Source organism: Notamacropus eugenii, chromosome 6, assembly GCF_028372415.1.
Source record: "Notamacropus eugenii isolate mMacEug1 chromosome 6, mMacEug1.pri_v2, whole genome shotgun sequence".
Lineage (NCBI taxonomy): Eukaryota > Metazoa > Chordata > Mammalia > Diprotodontia > Macropodidae > Notamacropus > Notamacropus eugenii.
In genome coordinates, this window is record NC_092877.1 from 223,327,949 (window position 1) to 223,352,450 (window position 24,502).

General features: G+C 39.4%; 1 protein-coding gene across 1 annotated transcript in view; it reads left to right on the forward strand.

Annotated features, from left to right (window-relative positions):
- Window positions 1–1,799: 1,799 nt before the first annotated feature.
- The window catches only part of FGF14 (fibroblast growth factor 14), an 855,245-nt gene continuing 832,542 nt past the window's right edge, over window positions 1,800–24,502 (forward strand). Inside the window, exon 1 of the mRNA XM_072622027.1 lies at window positions 1,800–2,103. Within this exon, the coding sequence (XP_072478128.1) occupies window positions 1,896–2,103 (208 nt within the window). The 5' untranslated portion in view covers window positions 1,800–1,895. The remainder of the gene's footprint in view (window positions 2,104–24,502) is intronic.

The following is a 24,502-nucleotide window of genomic DNA, read 5'->3' on the forward strand; positions in this document are numbered from 1 at the left end:
GCATTTTAACTAAGGATTGGAGTTAGTTTCGTTGTTGAAAAAAGTTACTCCTTAGACCTTTAGGTGACTAATTGGAGTTTAGGAACCTATCCTGAAGGAAATTTTACTGCTGGCTTATTTGGAAGAAATTTGGTGTGGGATAATTAGGTTGCATATTAAGCAAAGAGAAGAATTAAGAAGATGAGAGGGACAGTTTATGATGATTCAATTAATAGAGATTTAGTTCAATAAGAGCTAAATTAGAATAGTTTAACATATGTCATATTATTTAAGGAAAATATAATGCCAGAGGGAAATGCAATTCTGCTTGGTACTTTTGTCCTAATATTTTACTAGACAGATTTTGGCAGGTGACAAAGGGGGCATTTCTGGAAAACATATATACATATATAAATTGATAGAGAAAGGGAGATATATATGTATGTGTGTATATGTACATATAGATGTATATACATACACATATAAAACATGTATATGGCCACAGACTTAAAAAAAACTCCATTCTGATGTATTTTCTGTAATGAAAAACTTAATAAGAGCTCATCACACACAAAAAAAGGCACTTGAAAGACATTTCTTTGATGTTTAGGGAACTAAAAATAACAAGAAAAGATAAAAGTAAAATTCCAACAGCATAGAAAGATGAAAAGTTTCCTTTTGCCTTTCTTTAATGTGTTATTTCCTTGCCATGACTTACTTATTTTCAGTGTTACTATTATTATTTTTTCTTCTTTAACTCACTTTTTAAAGTGCAAAATATCTTTAATGTCTTTTGTTGCAGTAGAGAGCAAACCAGCAGTAGCTCAGATTTAGGGTTGATGTGAGGGCGAGGGAGCAGAGGTGAAAGTGCTGGGACTGGGGTTGGCTGGAAGTGTGAGGAGGGAGAGAGAGAGAGAGAGAGAGAGAGAGAGAGAGAGAGAGAGAGAGAGAGAGAGAGAGAGAGAGAGAGAGAGAGAGAGAGAGAGAGAGAGAGAGAGAGAGAGAGAGAGAGAGAGAGAGAGAGAGAGAGAGAGAGAGAGAGGTGCTGGGAAAGAGACCGCAGTGACACTGCCCTCCCCGGGCTGGTTGAAGCATCTCACTGGTGACGGGTCTGAAAGCACGTGGCTACGTCATGGAAAGCCAGTCTTTTCAATGCAAACTTCAACTCCTCCTCCTCCTCCCTCTAATGCCTGTAACTCACATCCAAGGCTGGGAGAGAAATCCAGAGGGGAGATTTTCCTCATGCACACCGTTGCTGGAAGCAGGGAGAGTGAGAAGAAGGAGGAAGGGGGTCTGCCTTTCTCTCCACCTACTACAAGATTGCTAAGGGGAGGGGGACCTAGATTTGCATCTTTTCTACGAGGTGATTGAGAACTGCAGGTTCAGTCAGATTATACAGATCACTGGGAATTTATTGTAAAAAATCGACACTTTCAGAGGGAAATCTATATCTTCATCTGTCAGACTTGATTCCGGAGGTGGTATTGGTGTGTGAGTGTGTGTGGTGTTTTTTTTTTTCTTTTTTTGTTTTCTTTTTTTTTTGTTTTCTTTTTCCTTTCTCCTAGGGGCTACACAATGGCAGTCTTCTTTCAGTAAGATGATTCCTGCTTTGGCTTCTGCAGATCCTCCCATCCTCATAGCGATCAAGTAAAAGGCTATGGTTTTCTCTTTGGGGATCTTTTGTGCATTACTGTTCTCCCTGATTAGTTTTTGGCCTCAGTTGGAATTTCTTTGCCTTTTCGTTTGGCTTCATGCTGAAAAGGATTTCCCCCCAGCCTTTTGGTAATAACCCAGTGTTGATCTAGGGGGATAAATCATTCATCCTGGACGAAAAAACATTCATTGAGAAGTCTCAAAGAAATATACCACGTGAGGGGAAAAAACTGGGAGAAGATCGGAATATTATCGTTTTTCCTATGGTAAAACTGGTGCCCCTCTTCAGGAGAACTGATCTCAAATTATTATTATGCAACCACAAGGATCTCTTCTTTCTCAGGGTGTCTAAGCTGCTGGATTGCTTTTCGCCCAAATCAATGTGGTTTCTTTGGAACATTTTCAGCAAAGGAACGCATATGCTGCAGTGTCTTTGTGGCAAGAGTCTTAAGAAAAACAAGAACCCAACTGGTAAGCAAAACATGCATAATGTTATGTTTTCCCTCATAATAACCTGTCTGTTGCTCGTAGAGATAGCGCTGCAATTCTACTAAGAGGGAAGGAAGGGGAAAAGATAAAGGAGCCAGGACCGACCGTTGCATGTTAGAGATGTTATATGAAAAAACAGCTGGATTAGCTTCAGCGGATATGAAAACCATTATCAACATCTCTTGGCGGTGACACATCTCATCAACCGAGGGATGAAAACTTTAAAGGTTTTTTAAATTTTATTCGTGTTTCGGTGGAATATTGAAGTGATGTGCCCTAGCGGTTTTCCTTTAGGCAGCTGAAGCTTCGGTAGTTATAATGAAGAAGGATCTGGGGGTGAGGGGGGTTCCCTTTACTTATCAGACTGCCCTCCCTTTGGGTTCAGTGACATGGGGCTCAGGAGCTGAGATCCTGTACAATACTTTCTGATTAGCTTGCAGAATATTCGTCACACTGATCACCTTTACCAAAGTAAAATCAGGCCCCATCCCTCCCTCTCTCCCATCCCACCTCCCACCACCATCAGCCCCCGCCTCCCTCTCCCCCTCTAGCTCACAGTGCCGGTGGATTAACTCATTCCCCGTCTGCCGGTGACACATCATGCCACAAGGATACTTCCCAGGGCTGATGCCCGGAGGGAAACCAAGTCCAAGTACACACACTGTGCTCAGCAGCATTGTGTTACTGCACGCTGCGGGGCTGGGGAGGAGAGGGTTGTTATTGTTTTGCTTTAAAACCTACTGGTGCTGTGCTGCCTGGATGGGCTGGGATGTGGGTCTGGGCTGTAGCGTGATGGTTGGTGATCATGCGCCTCAGTTCAAATGGGCTCCAACGAGGAAACTTGCAGTACGTTACATAAGAAATGCAAATGCAGGTGTTTCGGGGAGTCAGATCCCACGGGTTCACTTTCTCCCTAGATCAGTTTGGGGCGTTCTGGGGCGGCAGCGTAGTTGTGGGCAAGCAACAAGGGGGAGGGAGGGAGGAGGAGGAGAAGGAGAGGGACTGGGTGGCGACGGTGGCGGCGGCGGCAGCAGCCAGGAGTCTGGTCGCTGTACCTCACAGCTGCCTTTCAGGGAAATAGCACCACACACATCCCCAAAGAGCTCTGGGCCCCACAGTTCCCACGGCTGGGTTTGCCGCAAGCATCGCTGCGTTGAGAGGAAACCTAGGAGAGTGTGCGTGTGGGTCTGTTTGAGTGTACGGAGGGGAGCTTGGGGCTGTGTGTGTGTGTGTGTGTGTGTGTGTGTGTGTGTGTGTGTGTGTGTGTGTGTGTGTGTACGAGTGTGAGTGTGGGCTCGCTGTCCTGCAGTGAGCTGGAGGCTCCTGACGCTGGCACTGCAGTGTAGTAGATCATAGGCTCTCCGCTGCCTTTCTGACACCCCAACATCAACAAGAGGCAGCACCAGCAGCCAGAACCCCCATCTGCTCAGGCAGCAAGTGGCTGCTGTTTCCCAACCCCCAGAGAACTGGTAATGGAATGAAGCTGGACTTGGCTCCAAGGGGGATGCTGCTGCTTTCTGGTAGAAGGGGGAGGGAAGGAGGCGGAGGTGTGGGTGGGAGGAGGGAATAACTCTCCACCTACCCTGTTCTCCCTTTGCGGCCACCACTTCTGCACCAAAAAGCTAGCAGAGTTTTTAGACTACCCGAGAGGGCAGATTATCCCGTGCTCAAGATGCGAACGCATCATTATGGTCTGGAAAGAAAAGGACAGTGGTTAAGATTAGTGCTGAGGCTTTGGGAAGGAGCTACTGATTACTATTAATTTCTGTACTGCAGTGAAGAAGTCTTTCTCCTCCACTCTCCACTGTCCCCTCTCCTTTTTTCCCTATCGCTCCCTTTCACTTCTCTCTACTCATCTTTCTCCGTTTCTGCTTCCACTTTTCTGTTTCCTGTCCCCCTCCCTTTTTCATTGTCTCCCCTGGAATAGGGAACTTTGAAATTATGCACCATCTTGAGAGATTCAAGGTGGAAAGACAATTGTCAATTCCCCCAACTGCATTTCTGAATCAGCTATAAAGTACACCCCACCCCCAGTAGCAAGTATAACAAAGTCAAATACATTCGTTGCACAAACCAAATACGAATTCACATAAACACCTCCCAAGTTGACTAACTTGTGTTAGTATGTATGTGTATTTTTCTGATTAAGAAAATCCAAAGGTTGCTGATGAAAGAAAGAATTTTATTCAGCTGGGACCCCATCTCCAGATAGAAACGTTTGGTTTTTAGGTAATTTAGGTCTCCTCTAAGAAAGAAGTGTTGTAAAGGTTGTTTCTCAACTTGCTAGTTTGTCTAGGGTCCTTGAAGCCAGACTGGCTGAGACTAGAAGAAAGTAAACATTCATTTTAAATAGAACAGTAAGTTTCTTTTCTGTCTTTTATTATTTTCATAAACAATTTTACTGGAAACTCTTTTCCATAGACAGAATTAAAAATCTGTTTTTTCCTTCACACTTCTCTCCACCCCACCCACCTCTATCTCTTGAAGAAAGTAGGTAGTTTATCATTGGTATTTTGAAAAGTATCAAACAAATGAAAAATTGATTTTGGAGTAATTTATTTTGCAGCTTATGAATGTTAAAACAGTTATGTATGAAGTGATAGGTTGATTCAAAATATGGCCAACATCACCAAGTATTCTAATATGATGGATGAGTAATGGCATGACTTCAGTCTAAACTAGGGAGTAGAAATATTTTTTGTTGGTCATTGCTATGACATGTTATTTCACCTTCTAAAAGTTCTTTCTTACTCTTCTCAATCTCAAGTTATATCATTCTTCAATTCTTTTCAATTACCACATAATAAATTTCATTATCCATTTTCTATTAAGCCTAAAATAAGTTGCAGGTTTCTGACCCCAAGAAAGTACTCCAGCTAACAAGTTAATTGAGTAAGTAAAATAAAACAGAGACCTAAATCCCCTTAGCAAGTAAAGCCAAAAGAAACAGACTGGCCACTATCTATCATGCTATTTTATGTTTAAAAGGAGAACAATTACATTAAAGTTTTAATGAAGCTAAGCAGATTTCTGCCAAATAATATTACTGCATCAGGAAATTTGATATAAAGTTCTTATGACATTATGATGGAGAGATAACATTAAATAAAATCTTATTTCCAAGCCTTTGGGTTTATTTAGGTACCTTTTGTCAATTAAACTCCCTGGTTCTTGACTTATTTGTTAAACTTGCAATAAGTTTAGGGTTCTTGAGATCAATGCTAGAATAGTATTGCCACACACTTAGGGAAAAAAGGAGTCATTGCAGGAGACATTGAATTTAGGATCAGAAATTTGTAGCCATTGTTTTATTGTAGGAATCAATCTAAATGACAGTGTTAATTAAATACCTTTTTTATTTTCATGTGAAATAAATATCTTAGAATTTGAATGCATTTCATAATAAATCTTTACCATAAGATTATGAATATTTAAATCTGATTCACTTTTTGTAGTTGCTTAAAAGAAAACTACAGTTGAAGAGATCATTTGGCATCGATATGATAAACACTGATTTTCTGTAAATTAGATTTATTCTAAGAAATGAAGTATATATTTTTAAATATTCCCCTTTATCTGCAAATAATTCTCTATTTGAGGATACACTTAGTTCTGAGTTTCACAAGTCATACAGAGTCACTGAGTTTTAAGCAAATCCTCAAAAGGAGGACTGCTGAGTCTAAGCCCTTTTTTGTCCAGTGAGATTAAGTTTCTTAAAAGCCAGTAATCATGTTTTGTACTAATATGGTAGATTGACTAAATTCATTATATACATCACAATTCTGAGTAACGAGCTCTGAAAAAATGAATAAAGGGTCAAAAAAAGAAAGATAATGCAAGAAGGTAAGTATTTAAGTAAATACTGACATTCATATTGACATGGAAGGTAAAAAGCCAAAAACAAAACCCAAATCAGAGGCTAGTAGGGAGGTCCAATACACTTCTGAAACAATAAAAATGATATTTAAAGTTGGTTCTGAGTGAAAAAAGATGAACAAAAACACTATATTCACAATATTCAGAAAAGATACCTCTTGGGAGAGAAGTAGGAAATACTTGTCCTGGTTGGAGCTCAGAGAAATACAGGTGGAACATCTGTATTTTTCTTGGGTTGTTTGCCTTTTCCCTCTGTCACACTAATTCAAACAGTTAAAGTGGGCATGTGCAACCATCACTTCCTGTTTCCTTTGTTATCAATAGAAAATAATAGTACCCTGACTTCGGACATGCCTTGCTTTTCCATGTGAACTGCCTTGGGTAAAAGAAGCACCTGCTTTTCAGCTCATTTTGAAGTTTTTTGTAAAATCTACTGGTGTTTTATCCAGGGTTGTTACATTTTTCAATGAATTTACCAAATATGGAAACAAGAAAGGCATAGAAGGTAAGATTTAGGGCTTTTTAGTGTCTTGTTTCTCAGCATTCCCATAAACTATACCTTCTTATAGAATCAGACTAAGATAAAAAAAAAAAACCCACCCAAACTTCTTTAACTACAGAGAATTCTGATATATCAAATCCAGATTGTCTATGTGAGAATCTTCATGTTGAAGATCTGAGGGCAGGCCAAAAGCTGCATCCTGGGGATTGAGTTACAGAAATACTGATTGTCACAGAGGAGTATCAGCTTGAGTCCCAAAGGAACCCTTAAATACATAACTGAATTATAATCAGGGCACTTTCCCAGGAGAGTGAATTTCTTATACCTAAAATTCAAATGAACAAATGTGGAATTCAAGGCATGGTAATAAAGGTTTAGTCTTAATAATGTAGATGATTTTGACCATATCAATATCTTGCCTGATTCATCTTAGAACATATTTATAACTGAGAGAGTTTGTTCAAATAATGCATTGCTTTCACAACATGCTGAAGCTAAACTGCTGTTTCATGTTTTCACACTGAATCATTCTCTTACAAATTTTCAAATAAAGTCTTCCATGTTTTAGCCACTTATTTAAAAGTGAACATTTTTAGGAAGCTTCTTTGCCATAACAAGGACAACACTGTTTGATGATCCTCTCTTAGTACCATATTTAACTTGAACAGAATCATTAATTTTCTTCCTATGTATATGTCCCCAAACTGTAGTATTTTATTCACAATTTCTTATAGTAAAAGGGCAAACCATTCCGGTGTTTGAACAATTATATATGAAAGACAGTGGGTTATTATGGAAAGAACACTGAATTTGGAAATTGGAGAGAAAGGTTCAAGTCCCTATTGTGACGTGTATTATCTCTGTGGCTATGGGTAGGTCACTCTCTAAGTTTCAATTTCCTCATCTGTAAAATAGGAATCATAATATCTATACTACCTACCTCATAGGATTGTTGTAAAGAATATATTCTTTCCCTAAACATTAAAGTTCCACATACACATGAATAACAGGAATTCCATTATTAAATCTTCTAAGTTGTTTCATTATTCTTTAGTTTCTTTCGTAAACACACCAAGCCCAACATTCAGGACAGAGGGAGTTAGGTTAGGGCAAATCCCTCCTGACACATCCAACTCACTAAAGAGCCTCAGTGATGTTGGTCAAAGGTTCAGCTTCTATATGAAAACTTGCTCTTGGTTTTACAAAAGGTTGGAGGCAAGACATATGTCTAGGCACATGGTAAAGTACATCATCCCATGGAATTTCCAGGTTCCATTATATATGCCACTGTAGCAACATGCTCTTGTTTTTTAAAGAGAACAAAGTTCTGATGTTTGTGGTTGTATGACATTAGCAGCAGGAGGGTGATTCTCTGCTTTGGCAAAGGAAGACTTTACCTCAGTCTTCTGTATCTGGGATGTTGTGTTTCTAAGATCCTTCCAGACACAAGGAAATATTCATCTGCTTTGTAAGATAATAATAATAGCTACCATTTAGATAGTGCTGTAAGTTTACAAAGAACTTTGTAAATATCTCATTTGATCCTCATAACAACCCTGAAAGGTTAAGTTATTTTACAGTTGAATAAACTGAGGGAGGCAGGTTAAGTGACTTCCTTAGGGTCACATAGCCAGTAAGTGTCTGAAACTGGATTTGAACTCAATCTTTCTGACCCTAGGAAGTAAGGACACTCTACAAATCCACTTAGCTGCCAGGTGCATTGAACTGTATGCTTACGTTATCTACCCATACCATCCATCCATTTAACAATTTATGCTAGATGCTTCCTTTTTTTTTATTAGATAGTTAAAAGTTGTGTGTTTTAGGACTTTAACTAGCATAGCCTTCAAATTTATGTCAGTGTATTATGAAAGTAGTATATATTTTACTTTTATTAGTTCTTTCAATACTTGGTTATTTGTGGGCACAAGGAGTTTTTAGCTGTCTGATGGAACATAGTTTGCAAAAATCATTCTGATTACTGAAAGTTCTCATTCTAATCTTTTTTCAAACTATAGAACTTGTTAATGGTCTGTCTTTCATTGTATCTTTCATTTTATATGATTGAATTCAATTCAAGAAATACTTATTAAGTACTTGTTAATAACAATGATCTCTGCTGGGCTCTGGAGACACAAAGATGAAACAAGGCATTTCTCCTCACCTCTCTCTTCTGGTTTCCCTGGCTTCCTCCAAGATTTAGTTCAAATCTCATCTTTTGTAAGAAGCCTTTCTCAATCTCTGCTCACTACTAGTGCCTTCCCTGGAAGATTACCTGCTATTTACTTTGTATATATTTTGCATGTACATAGTTGTTTGCATATTGTCACCCTCATTAGAATGTGTTTTTTGGGATAGGGACTGTGTTTTTGCCTTTGTATCTTTGTGTCCTCATGCTTAACACAGGGCCTGGAATATAGAAAATACTTAATAAATGTTTCTTGATGACGATGATGATAGTACAGTCTTTGCTGTCAAGTAGCCCAAAACCTACTATGGAGGCAAAGACTAGGAAATTACACTAATAACTAAAATATAACTTAGAATATGGTCAGTGTACAGATGAGTTAATCCCTAAGTATTCATGAATTGCAGGCACTGGCCAAAGTGCTAGGGATATAAAGGCAAAAGGTATCCTCTGCTCTCAAGGAGCTCACAGTCTAAAGGGGAGGAAGGGATGCCCTGCCAACATCTAGGTACAAATGGGGGCAGGGCAAAGAAAGTGGTATGAGAGGTCTTAGAAGGGAGAGACCACATGAAGCTTAGAGAACAGGGAAATCTTCATGGAGGAGAGGATACTTGAACTGGGCTTGCAAAGAATTCAAAGATTTCAACAGGAAAATTTAAGGGAAGACTGTGTTAGGTATGGGGGGATAGTATAAATAAAGGGATGATGATGAGAAAGGACAGGAACAGAGCAGGGAAGAGCAAATGGCTTTGTTTGACTGGTACTTAGGGAGCAGTAATATGTGACAATGGAGGCAGATTGTTGAGAGCCCTGGAGGCTCTCAAAGAATAATTTGGTAGGTAATAAGAAAATGTTGGCGGCTTTTGAGCAGGGAGAATAATGTGATCAGAGTGGTTTGTTAGAACAATGGCTAGGGTACCAACAAAGTGAGGGATAGATTGGAGAGGGGATAGGCTGTAGGCATGAAGACAATTTAGAAAGTTATTCCATAATTTAGATGAGAATTAATGAGACAGTGACAATGGAAAGGGGGGAGTAGAAAGGTGAGGAAGATCCTGAAGAGTCAGAATCAAAAGTATTTGGCAATTATTTGCATATCAATCTATCTATCTATCTATCTATCATCTATCTATCTATCTATATGTCTGTCTGTCTGTTCTTTCTATCTATCTATCTATCTATCTATCTATCTATCTATCTATCTATCTATCTATCTATCTATCTAATTTTCTTTCTATGCCCTAGCAGGGATAGGTTTAGAGACTACACCTGTGACTTCAGTGATACAGGGAGTTCCCTGATGAGAAAGTTCCCTCTACCAATACAGGTACAGTACCTTTTCTGCACCTTATAGTCAAACAATTATACAGAACCCTGAGAGATTAAATAACTTGCTTGAGGTCACATAGAAAATATATGTGGGACTTGAAACTCAGGTTTTCCTTGGTCTTAAGTCAGCTTTCTATCAACTCCAAAATACACTTCCTTACTCTTCCAGGCTACCTTAAAAATATAGATCCACATTATATACTAGATTATCCTTTTTTTCTCTCTTATTTCATTTTATTATAGCACTAAGAGAAATTTATGAACTTTATAAAATCACTAGGTCATCATTTAGTGTACTTGTAGGTACTGGAGAAAACTGAGCCAACTGCTCTATTCCTTAATTTACTTTTCTGAAGTATTTCTGAGATGTTAGAATGACTATTTTCTCTCTTCTTTATAGAATCCCTATCACTAAGGATTACTTCTAACCTCCATTACCTGTTGTTCTCCTTGAGGACCCACTGTGACTTGAAATTAACTTGTTTTGTCTTTGCTTTGTAGGCAGTACTTTAAAACATGTCTTTCTGCACTTCAGCTAACAGTGCGATGTCTTGTTTTTTCTTTTCTTTTTTTGCTTTATCTTTTTATTTAAAGGAAGGGGCAGCTGGTTGCTCTGATCTAATCAGAGAATCTGAAGTCCAGTACCAGTTTTCTTGTAAGAGCTCCAATTCACTTAAGAAACATTTCTTAAAAGATCCATGCTGTTCTAATAGTTTATTGATAATAAAAGGGACCCTGCTTTCAAGGAGTTTGTAATCTAACAGAAAAGGAAAGATATGGAGGGAATTCCTATCCCCCATATATATATATGTATATATGTATATTTATATGCAAATAATTGCCAAATACTTTTGATTCTGACTCTTCAGGATCTTCATCACCTTTCTACTTCCCCCTTTCCATTGTCACTGTCTCATATGGTCAAGTGAGAGTGTGATAAAAAATAAAGGGGCAAGAAAAATATTAGGAGATATTTGAGAAGATCACTTTAAGTTGGAAGGGAATCATTAGTCAGGGAAGAGGAAATGGCACTTGAGCTGGACCTTGGACAGGGGAAGGGCCTTCACAAGTTGGTGATGGGGAAGGGACTAGTTTATTCCAAGAGGTGGAGAAGGTAAGCAAAGATTCACAAGTATGAGAGGAGCACACTCCTTTCTCATCTTTGCTGCTTGGAATTTATAGCTTCCTTCCAGGCTAAGATCATGTCCCACATTTTATGTAAAGACTTCTTAGTGCTATCTTCATCTTGAAATGATGAATTTGCATATGTTTCCTTTTATTCCTCAGTAGAATGCAAGCTCCTTGAGGCAACCGGAGTTTTTCCTTTTGTCTATTGTCATGTTGTCAATTATGTGCACTGTGCCCAAAATAGGCATTTGACGGATTCTTCTTGGGCTGGATAAAAGGTGGTGTACATGAAGAGGACTAGCATGAGGTTAAAGTTGGAAAAAGCATGTTGGGATCAGATTTTAGAGAGTAGCAGTTTATACTTCATTCATAAGTAAATGGGAGGTGGGGTAGAGGAGGAGGAGAGGAAGAGGAAAGAAAGTGGAAGAGAGGAGGAGGAGAGGAAGAAAAAGAAAAGGAGAGGAAGAGAAGACGGGAGAAGGCTAGTAACGCGTTAGTTTATTAAGGATATTTCTTGGGCATCAAAGGGAAATATTAATGAGATATCATAGGCAATTGGCGGAGGCTATGACAATGTTATACAAGATTATACTCTAGAAGACAATATTATAAGAAGAGAGGAAAGCCTGAATCAAAGTGGAAAAGGGTGGTTTAGGGGTGTCGGGGGAGACTTGTTGACGGTGACTGCCCGACCGCCCTAGGTGAGGGCTGCCGGGGGATGGAGGGTGGCAGGGATGCTCACTAGCTGGGTCTCCCTAGTCTTTGCCTTAAGTTTTCTCATGCGCAAAATGAGGGCAACAATAACCTCTCCCTCCCAGAGTTGTCACTGGGACAAAAACTGCATCATTTCAAAGCGCTTTGTAAAATTTTAGAGCATGAAATTATCATTTATTTTGATCCTGGTCCACAAGAAGGCGGTAGGAGGGCGGGTTGGGGCAGGTGGGCATCGCTCGGCCATGGGGGATCCGGGCTGACATCTCCAGTTCCAGCGCGTCCTTGGCCCCCGGCCGCCCAGGGAAGGATTTGGGTTAGAAGAAGACCCAGGATGCTCCGTGCGCAAACCGCCTGTGTGACCTTGGGCGAGTCACTGCCCTCTCAGGACCTCGGGGTCTCAGTCAGAGCAGCGGGCGAGGTTGGGCGAGACTCTCCCAAGCCCCGGGCGGGCGGAGCCTCCGCTAACTTCGCTCCAAGGTCCTGGAGGACGGAGCCGCTAGGGAAGGTGCTGGACGCCAGCCCCCGCGCCCCTCCCGCTGACCCAGAGAGGCGAAGGGGGCGGAACGCTCGGGACCTCTCGGAGGAAGGGGTCTCCGGTACGCAATGCGGAGAAGCGGCCCGCGGGGCCGCCGTAGCACGCCAAGGTTTCGTTGCTACAGAGATGACCCTTGACCCTATGGAGGAGCCCACCCGAAGCCGCACTGCCCACCCGGGACCCGGCGGGCCGAGGCGCTTCTGTTGCTATGGAGACGACGCCTGCGAGCAGCGCCTGAGGAGGCTCCGCAGCGTAGGGACCCGGCTCTTCGTCTCAGAATCCCGGCCGGGGATGGGAGGGCTGGCAGCTCGGGCTGAGGGCAGTCGTCGGGGGTCGGGGAACTCGGTGGGAGGGCAGGCGGAGGCGGCTGCCAACCCGGGACCGCCCCTCCCTCCAGGCGGCCCGCCCTATGCTGGGACAGCTCTTAACAGTACTCCAAGTGTGGCTCTGGGGTGCTTGCACCCGCCCCCGAGGGCTAAGCAGGACCCATGTGATCTCCCTGCCTACAGAGCTGGGCTTTAAAAGGAGGGGGAGGAATTCTAGAGGAATGGAGAGGATGGGGGGGAAGAGGGAAGAGTCAGAGAAACAGCAGAAGGTCACAGGACGCTAGGACTCCAGTTTGTCTGGAGCGGGAGGTAAGGCTTGGACCCCCTTCCTGCAGTGTTCGGGAACGATGAAGCCTTTTGGGTCCTCCTTAATGCTGATGCCTGCCCTCAGTGATTATCTTCAATTTGTCATATATATTATATATGTATATATATATGCATACATATACATATATATATATGTACCTATCTCTCTATCTATCATCTATCCATATCTTATATGTTCCTACTTGTGAGCGCTCATCTCCACCCATTAGATTGTGAGCTCCTTGAAGCTAGGGGCTATTTTGCCTTTCTTTGTATCTCCAGTACTTAACCCACTGAGTAACTTAAAGAAGCCTATTCACTGAATGGATGTATCTCACTCAGAGTGAGAATGTGATAAGACCTTACTTAGCCTAAAAGGGCCAGGGTCTCCCATTGTATCCTGGGCCATCTCCCACCATCTTCATGAATATCTGGCCATTGGACCCAGATGGCTCAGGAGAAGGAAGTGAGGTTGGCGACCTTGCACAGCTCTCCCTCACTCAAATCAAAGTCAACTACAAGTCATGTCATCATCTTGAGGTCTTGGTCCTCTTCCAGAACAAAGGACAAACACAATAACAACTTAACCCTGGCTCCCTTGTGTAGTCTGCTAAATGCTTGTTGACTTGCTACTTTGGTTTAGGTGCCCTGAAGTTCTGTAGAGCTCACAAGTAGCTTAAGGGAACCCATCAGCTAATGATCTCTTCTTCCTCTCTTGTATCAAGGACATTGTCTGACTGCATGTTTCTTTTTGTTATCACTTAAAGTGCTGATTACAAATATTGGCTGGAATGAATGAAAAGAAAAAAAAAGCAAACCTGAGATCCAGTCAGTGTCCTTGTGTTGGGATTTGGGGGTAAGGGACCCAGGGAACAAAATATCCCCTATATTCAGTCATTTGTTGTTCAACATTTGTAGATGGCTACATACATAGAAAGTAGAAGACAAAGGTTGATTCCCATTCTCCAGCCACTCCTCCCCCTCAGTTTCTCTCACATACAGCCTCACCTAGACCCCTAATTTGATATCAGAACTATGTTAAGCTTTATGAGAACCTTTTGGGGCAGGCCCATGGGACTAGGCATGATTATTGTTCAGTAGTGTCTAACTCTTACTGACCCCATTTGGAGTTTTCTCGGCAAATATACTGGAATGCTTTGGTATTTCCTTTTCCAAGGTATGATGTGTCCACTGAATATTTCCATAGCTTCCCTCTTATGACTGAATAAAATAGATAATATGGGCCATTGTTATACTCTTTACTTTCTCTCTATTATATTTAACCAGGTTGTTTAAAATTCTGATATAAATCTTCCAAAAAATCAACAGTAAGCCCTAGAGAATTGGGTCAATGTCCTGCCAACAGTGTGGTCATTCAGGGTTTGAGGGACTGGGTTGCCACAGTATCATCTTGAAGACTAGATTTTTTAAGATTAGAAATGGTAGGGATTCAGGGGTTGTTCTCTAAGGAGAGTCACTCAGTGGATTGTATGTTGCATCTTAACAAGCATCTATGATCCTATAGAGGAGAAAGGCAAAGAATTCAGCATAACCTTATGTTAGAAAATATATTTGTGTTGGGATGGGAGAGCCAAAGAAAGGAAGTCAGATGCTGGAAAAAAAAAAAGTACTATCTTTGTTTATACTCCCACAGTTTTGAAAGCAGCTTAACTAGCGTTATTTTGGAACAACTGAAATGAACCTTGGGACATCGTTTTTATTTCTTGGTGACAGATTTGCAAATTCAGGTCAGGGAGGGTGATTGTTGATAGTTTAAGAAAAAAATGTTTTACTGACTACACAACCCAGCACTGCCTTATAATGGTATCTTTGGTGATGGGAGAGAGAGCTTCCTTTTCTGTGCCTTAGATGGTGGTTTCTACTCAGTATGTCTCCTGGTTGTCTATAAGTAAATGTTATCCATTTACTATGTCCTCATTGTCTTTGTCAGTTGATTAGCAAATAAAACTTCTCCTGAGAATCTTCTTACTTTGCCCCTTTTTTCTTTACTAGCACTCTTTCCTTTTTTAGATTTAATCGTTACTTTTGATCCTGACATTCTCAGTCTACAAAAACATTCCTGTTCCCTTCCCCTTCTCCTTTTCCCTCACACAATGAAAGTCTTTTCTATCTTTGCTGGGCCTGAGTAGCTAAGGTCGCTATCCTTGGAAGTGAGAACTTGATTTAAATTTTAAAATTACCTATATTCTCTTTACTGATTCATAATGTGAGTACTTCTTACAATGTCTATATCAGGAAAAGCTCACTTTCTTTATTTCAAACCTTATAATACTTAATGCTTAATACTAAAATGCTTTAAACCATAAGTGCCTATTATAGATATTTATAAATAAATAAATGCAGTTTATTAGTATTAATGCTTAATACTAAAATGCTTTAAGTCAAAGAGACATTTTTTTAGGATTACATATGGTTCCAAGTCAAAAACAGATGCCTTTGTACTCAACACTTTGTTCATTTTGTGTATCAAGTGGTGTAAGGCAAATTTTTAGATAAACTATTCAGGTCTGGTAAGAAAAGAGAAGGAAATATGAAATTTATTGAAGTTACATTTCTAAGTATGTGCACCTGTTGTTTAGAGAAATATCAATCTAGTCATAATTAAAATGTCTTCCTCCCTCCCCCTCCTTCCCATAACATTTTATTGTCTCCACAATTACAATGGATCATTGAGCTGTGTGGTAACCTATTCTATAATGTTGCTTCCCAGATAAAGTACAGTTTGGGAGAGATTGCAATCTCTGTTCTTCTTGCTTCCTGTGAATAGCAGCACATGGTATGCCACTGTGCTATTTAAAAAAAAATGAGAAAAGAAAGCAAAGTCCTAAAACCAAAATAATATCCTCTAATTGGAGGTGTTTAAACACAGCCTCAAACTTCTTTCCTTCAGCTATCTTCCTCTTGTGTACCAGGTGTTCGATTCTGAAGCAGAAAAAAGATACCGTTAGGAGATATCTGAGTCAGTTTTTTTCTCAAGCTCTCAGTAGCTGGCATTAAAACCTTACTAACATTTTATTGTTGATTCAGATTATGAACAATATCACAATATGCCTCCTTCTCAATGCCTAAATCACACCTTCCTTGAAAATACATGCCATAACGTTACAAGATGCAGTTTTAAGGGATTTTCCAATGGCATCCTTTCTTTGAGTAGGAAGTAGCATTGTCAAATAATGCTACAAATGGCAGATGGAGTAGAGTCTGATTTTTTTTATTGCCTCTATCAATCAACAAGTATTTATTAACTGTCTCCTATGTGCCAAGGACTGTACTAGGTTCTGGAGAGGCAGACAAAAAGAATTAAAAAAATCTGCTCTTGAGCTTACGTTTTATTAGGGTAGAAACAAATATAAACATAAATATATACAAAGGAAATACAGGGAATATTTAAGTAAATAAAGAAAATATTGCAGTAAGACTTTTGGAATACCATGTAGTATTTGAGCTACATTTTGAGGGAAAAAGGGAGCCTATAGGGTGGAATATAGAAGGGAGTGCATCCCAAGGATGGAGAATGACTAACAAAGACACAGAGATGGGGAATGGAGTATCATCAGTGAGAAGTAGAAGGCAAATTTGTTGATCATGAGAGTTTGAGAAGGCAATAATATACAGGAAAGATACATAGGAGCTAAGTTTTGAAGGACTTTGGAAGCTAAACAGAATTATGTACTTAACTGTAGAGACAATAGGGAATCACTGAAGTTTATTGAGCAGGGAAGTAACATCAGATTTGTCCTTAAAAATAATTTTTTTAGTGGTGTGGAAGATGGACTGGAATAGGGAGGCACTTAACACAGGGATATAAATTGGGATGTTACTACAATCTTTGAATTGAGAGATGGCAAAGGCCTAAACCCAGGCGATTGGTTGTATGAACAGAAGGTGTCAGAAGCAGGAGATGTGATGGAAGTAAATATCACATGATTTGGTAATGATTGGGTGTATGAGGGTTAAGGAGAGTGAGGAGTCAAGGTAAATGTTGGTAAAGGTTACCAACCTGGATCACTAGTGGTACTTTTGAGCAGAAATAGGGAAATTTGGAAGTGGGAGAGAATTTGGGAATAAAGACAATGAGTCTGTCAAATGTTAAGTTTGAGATGTTTCTTTGACTTCTAGAGTAAAATGTCCAACAGACAGTTAGTTGGTTGTGTAAGTCAGGGGCTCAGGTGAAGGACTTGGAATGTGCATATATATATATATATATATATATATATATATATATATATATATATATATATATATATATATATATTTATATACACACATATATATATATCTGAGAGTCAATTGCATTGAGATAGCAATTAAACCAATGGGAGCTGATGAGGTCACTAAAAGAAAAGAAGAGGGACCAACATCCACAGGGGCATGATTTGTCTGATGATCCAGGAAAAAGGAGTAGAAACCAAGAGATCAGTGTCATGAAAACCCAGAGAGGGGTGGGTAACTAGATGTGTCCAAGGAATCAGACAAGTTGAGAAGGTTACAGATTAAAAAGCATCAGATCTGACAATTAAAAGTCATTACTAACTTTGGAGAGAACAGTTTTAGTAGATGGATGAGACCAAAAGCCCAACTGCAAAGAAATGAGAAGGGAATAAGGAATGAGGAAATGGAAGCAACAAATACATGATTCTCCATGATTCTTTACTTTTTCCAGCGGTTTTCTATTGGCTACATAGCATTCTACTACAACCCTTAATCAAGTCTACCTTTAGACCTCTTTTGGAGGGTCTAAAATTCATTTCAAAGATCTTAGAATTTTGTGCTAAGAAGGATGCTAGAAATTATCTTATCCAACCACCCTCATTTTACAAATGACAAAACTTAGGCTTGGTAATTTGATCAAGTAACTTGTCTAAGGTCATGCAGACCTGAAATCTGAACCTTGGTTCTCTAGTTTTAAATCAGATGTTTTCCTACTATATTATGCTGTCTTCTTCTTGGGGATTTATTTAGACATTCCACCTCTCACACACAAGAGAGTCAAAATATTTCGATTGCTGATCCCCTCTTAAAAAGTCATTTATACAAAATTGCCATTGGAGTTGGAAGTTCTCAGAAGTGTTAAGCTTTTTAATGTATTAAGTTGGGGATAGTAGTGGACAAAGAAGAAGCCTGAAAGCATTTATGATCAGGATATACCCGGCAAAATTTAGGGTTAGAAATGGGTGTACCTTCTATCTTGAAAGGAAGCTGGGACATGCCTAAAGTGTCATTTATTTCAGCTTAGAACCTCCACTTTCTTTTCTGTCAGACAGTGTTATTTAAAATAAGTTTGACCAAGGAGATCAGTCCACAAACATTAATTATTTACTATAGGATAACTTTGTGCTAAACACTGGGAATACAAATGTGAGTAAAAAGAAAGTCCCCATCTTCAAGGAGCTTACATTCTAAAGGGGGAAAGACAACACATAAAAGGAAGCTGAAAAGCAGGTGGGATGGGGGAGGAGAAATAAAATGGGGCATAATGGAGTAGCCTGGTGAGTAATGAAGAAATGGCTGGTCTGGGCTCCCTCCTTAAGAGAAAGGAGGAGCCTCAGGGGGAGAGAGGATTTCTAAGGTTTGAATTCCAGGACTTATATGATGTTCCCAGATGAAGGGTTTTCTGGAACATCATGGAGGAATTTGCCCTGCAACCTGGTAAGAAATGAAGGCAGTTTAAATGGAATGACATATTCACTGCTATTTCTGAAGGAATGAATTGGATGATACCATATTAATTATACTATATAATTGTATATGATGATGAGCATAATCTTGTATAAACACTATGAATTAATTTCATTTGATAGAGTTCTGTGAATTTTGTGACACAACATACTCCTTAGAAATATTTTAAATTCTTCAAAGTGGATACAAGAATGGTGTAGTCAACAAGGATGGGGAACCTGCAGCTTTGAGGTTACATGTGACCTTCTAGGTCCTTGAGTGCAGCCTTTTAACTGAGCCTAATTAGGTTTTACAGAACAAATCCTTTTATTAAGGGGATTTATTCTGTGAAGTTTGGATTCAGTCAAAGGGCTGCACTCCAGGACCTAGAAGGCCACATATGGCCTTGAGGCCACAGATTTCCCACCTCTGGTGTAGTGGTGGAAAGAGAATTGGATTCAGAGTTAGAAGACCTGGGTTCAAATCTTAATTACCTGTTTGACCTTGAGTAAGGTACTTAATGTCAGCTTCCTCATCTGTAAAACAGGTTGCACTGAATGACCTCTAAGGTCTCTTCCCATTTCTAAATCTATGCCCTTGTGATTCTACATTATTGCAGAAGGAACACTCCAAATGAATATCCCTGAAGTGATGGTATATTTGTATGGTACTTTCTTTAGTTATTATGTCCAGCATAAATGCATTTAGTAACTAGATATGCAGAAATGGAAGTGGGAGTTCATTTTCCTCTATTTTGCAAAATGGAACTTTGTAAATATTGGAAGTGTGGAATAGTAGAAAAAAACACCACAAAATGTGAAGACCAGATTTTTTCCCACTTAGGACTTATACTACCTAAGGCAAATTGCTTAGTTATGTCAGATAAAAAATGAAAAGGTTAATTAAACTGTATGGTTCAGAAATGGTATGTCTAGACTCAAAGAAAAACTTTTGATGGTTTAGTGTTGATCTGTCAAGAAGTCTGTAGTGGAGTACCCAAATGTTCTCTCTTAGGGCCTTCTACTGCTCAATATTTTTTATCAGTTATTTGGATGGACGCTTATCCAGTTTGAGAATGATACAAAACTGGAAGAAATATCTCATTCACTGGATGAGTGTCAGGAGCCAAAATGGTCTTCGTGTATGAGAGCATTGAATGAATAGGATAAAAGAAAATTCAAGAGGAAAAAATATAGTCTTACACTTGGGTCCAAAAAATCAGCTTCACAAATACAACAAAGGGGGAGCATGGTTGGATAGCAGTTTTTGTGAAAAAAGACTGGATGTTTTAGGATACTACAGGCTCAGTATGAGTTGGCAATGTGATTGCCAGACAACAAAGCTAATGGAATCTTTGGTGTGTTAAAAGAGGCATAGCTTCTAGGTTCTAGTGCCCCTGTGTTCTGCCCATGTTAGACCTAATCTGGAGTATTCTGTTTATTTCTGGGTGCTAAAATTTAAGAAGCACACTGATAAGCTAAAGACTGTCCAGAGAAGGACAACCAGGACCTTGAGTCTGTAATATATGAGGTTCCATTGAAGGAAGTATGCATGTTTAGCTTGGAGAATGAAGTCTCAGGGAATATGATTTCAGTTTTCCAGTGTCTGAAGGACAGTCATGTGGAGGAGGGATTAGGATGAGAACATACTTCAGCTGCCTTTTCCTTCTACCCCATGAGCTCCTTTGTTCCACTGACGATTTCCTTCCAGAACTTCCATTATGAGCAAGAGTGCAAACTAGGCATGCTTCACTCTCCGGACTTTGCCACTTTGCTTTAGTTGCATACTCCCCCCCTCTCCCCAAACACCCTGCTTTTGTCTTTATGCTTGTAGTTCTATCTCCAGTGCTTAGCTTGGTGCCTTGTAGGTACATAGTAAGGGGTCAATAAATGCTTCTTGACGATGTCTATATGGCCAGAACCAGGAACAGTGGGTAGAAGTTGCTGTTCCTATTTAAGTAGGCTATTATACTTTACAAAGCCCATGACCTCGTTACTTTGTTGTCTTTGTAATATCTCCCTTTGCAAATATCTCCCTTTTAAAGTTGAGGAAGTTGAGGTTCAAGAAGTTTATAAATGATTTTCCCAGTGTTACACAGTGTCAGAACCTGGGCTTAAACTCAGGTCTTTTAACTTCAGATCCTGTGCTATTTCTCCTATGCAACAGCTAGCAAGGTGTAACAGTAATTCTTTGCTTCTCCCCCACCCCAACCCCAGGTGTGCTACATTTTTCCCTCTCCTCCAAGGGTTTTCAGTACCCTAAGTGGTTGGTGTGTGTGTGTGTGGGGGGGGGGGGGGGGTCTTTTATTTCTAGCTCAAGTCTGTTCTCTAAATTTTAGGGGGTCTAAGTACCCCTGCTCCATTTAACCACTAAACAATCAGATTAGTTTTTTTTTTTACAAAGAAATATTTATTTCAAAAGTATAGCAAGGACATACAAACATTTCCTCCCAACACTTGGAGGTGGTGGTGGCAGCGGCGGCATAATCCCCTATATACAACCTCATTCTCTGGGGAGGGGAGAGGGCTTAAATTCACAGTTTAATTTAGCTCCTACATAGCTTTAGTCCCATCAGGTTCCAAGTCCAAAGCTCCCCTGAACTTGCCTCCCCTGAGCAGTACCCTGGCTACTCAGGGCATCCCTGTTGGACTGGTTGTGACATCTATCCTGGAAACTTGAGTTTCAAATCCCGGTGACTTGAATTCTTGCATCCAGGACTCTACTTGCTTCACCTAGAACTGAAAAGGGCAAATGAAACAGACCCAAATTGCAAGTCTCTTTCCCAGCGCCACAGGGCGTAAGGGCAAGGCATCCTTTCTCTAACTTACTTCATGGTACAACCTGCTATGAGTGAATGAATCTTTCACCTCTGTATAGTACTGGATGGAGAGAGTAACTGTGCCTTAGGTAGATTTAGAGATGGGAACAGTTCAAAGTATCCAGTCAGTGGAAAGAGCCTGCTTCCACTCATGTGATCTGCCAGTCCAGGATGTCTGTCTATACATGTGTCACTCCTGTCTCCCAGGAGCAAGTGCCTGATGTCTCCCAGTGGAGCACTGCCATCTTAGGATGAACTGGGCCTGTGCCAAAGCCTTGTTACAAATATATATAATGTTTAGAATTTTTTGCTTGATAAGGTCCATGCAAAGCAATGAAGCTATTTAAAAGAAACCCATGTTATAAATTTCTGTCAATCAGTTAATTATTTATGGCGTACCCATGTGCTCGACACATTGCTAGGTTTTAGAGAAGGTACAGAAGAAGTGTGGCTTAGTACATGGTTTCTGGATGTCTCTCAAATACCTTATTATGTAGTTGGGGAGGTAAGACACAGGAAATAATATTGGACTTTGGAAAATTTTATAAATAGGTGCTAAATGTTGTTGTATAGACTAAGTTCATAGAATTTCAGAGAATGAGACTGAGTTTCTTAGAAAGCTCCATGGAAGAGGTGAGACTTAAGCTTTACTTTTAATCATGCATAACATTAGGTCAGATAGAAGAGAGAAGTATCTTGGGCAAGATAAATGCAGTACATGGTAGGTCTAGAAGTGTTCAATTTTTTTTTCTGGGATAGTAATGAGTGGGAAATATAGAAGTATATACATTGGAGATAGGCTAATTTCCTTATCTCAAAAATGGAAATAATAATACTTGTGGTGCTTATTTCATAGTTTTATTGGGTATTTTTTGGATTTACTTATTCTTTGTAAAAACTAATCTATTGTTTAGTGATTAAATGGAATAGGGGTACTTACTGATATTTGTAACCAGAAAGCATGCTACAGGGTGTCCCAAAAGTCTTAGTGCAGTTTTAAGCTCTTCAGTAATTTAAATCAGCACTAAGGCTTTTAGGACACCTTATATAACTGTAAATTCCCTTTAATAATAATAATGTACTTGGATTGAGTAAGGGTATTTGCGAGATGACTTTGAAAGTCAGGGTCTGAATTTTAGGTCTGATAAAGACAATAAGTAGCAAGTTATCTGTGTGTGTTTCTATTCCTTTCTTCCTTCCCTCCTTCCCTTCTTCCTTCCTTCCTTCCAAAAAAGATGGAGGAATGAGACAAATTAAGGAGTTTTTCCCTATAGGATAGTCTCAGTCTTTACTCTTTTCTATTCTCTCTCAATTTAAGTATCATTACCATAGGCTTCATGACTTTGTTGTATTTTTACATAATTGGAGAATTACTTCAAACAAGATGTGATGTTGCACAGAATTCAAATATCCTTTATAAATGGAAAAGATGTTTTCCTGAAAACTTGTCTACAAAGCAATTTTTAAAAATAATAATTCCTAATTTTTCTACTGGCTTCTGATATAATTAGAGACATTATATTGGGAAAAAATTGGATCTCAAAGATAGAATATAGTTACACTTAGAGTGTAGCAAACAGATCACAAAATTTAAAAAAAATACCGAAACTGAAAATAACAGTGTCTTGTGATGTGGAGGTGCAGCAAGCTGTAGAAGGGAGAGGGTGGGGAATTGGGATCATCTGCTTCTTTCTGTGAATTGTCATCTTACTGCTTGAGTCTCTGTTACCAAAAGAGGAACAGGGTTATTGGAGAAGGACGCTATCTTCAGGTATCTCAGGAAAGCTTTTTTCTCCCTCCTTTTCTTTTTGGTTACTACTGTAAACCTAGAAAATATTAAGGATGCCCTTTGATCATTCTCTTTTTGACACTTATTCATTTATACCACAGGAAAGCTTTTATTGCTCTAAAATTCCTTCAGTGCTATTGTAAGTATTGTTAATAAGCTTTAATCCCTCCTTCCTTTGGGAAGCCAATGCTGGAGTTCCAAGAAGTTGAACTAGACTTTCTTACAGACTTGGTGATGCAGGGATAGACTCTAAAATAGGCACAAAAGAACTTCCAAATTCTATTAAAGTGAATTTAAGGTAATGTATATTGAACTTTAATTGCTAAAATATATTTAAAAATTTCTACATATTGAGTTGTGTAATAGGGGATGATGGTCTAATTGTGATTTTCTAAAATGTGGGAGAACAAACATTAAAGAAGGGATATGTGCAATTATGAATGTATTTTGGTCTTATAGATCCTTTGCTAGGTTGAGACTGCTGTGGTATTGCCTAACCTATGGCCTATCAGGGATTTTTGCTTGAAGGATTCATTCTTGAAAGGTACATGTTGATGTGATTTAAAAGGAGAGAAAAATGGCTACAAAGTATGATCCATTCAAAGAGTATTAATAAAATATAGCTTTTGTGTTTGGAAACTGATGTTTCTGAAATAAGAAAGCCTGTAATGTCTTTACCAGTCTGTTTTATGGCTTTACAGTGAATTTTAGATTATTTTTCAATCAAACTATGGCCCCAAACATCTCCAGAGTAAAATTTCAAAACTAAATAAAATCATATTTTTTAAATAAATAGGCTCTCCATGCCAAGTTTACTAGTCAGTCTTCAGTGTTTTGTGTTAGGTTCATCCAAAGCATGTCAGCATTCTGAACAGCCATCAGTTTAAACTTCTCACAAATAAACAGGCCTCACAGATAATCTAGAAAGCAGTGATAGAATTAAAAAATGTATTAAATCTTAAAGTCTAGCTGCTCATCTATTGGTTTCAGTGTTGTCTGTCACCATGGTATCTATGCAACTTGGCAGACATAACTAAAAGCAGAAAATAACAGAAGATAGAGGGTTCATATTGTTCGAATTTCTTCCTTGATTCTCTCCTTCCCCACCCTGCATTTTATAACTTTCCCCTGAGAGTTCACATGGGTATTACAACTATGATGCCCTATTTAATATTATGTGTTATAATACTC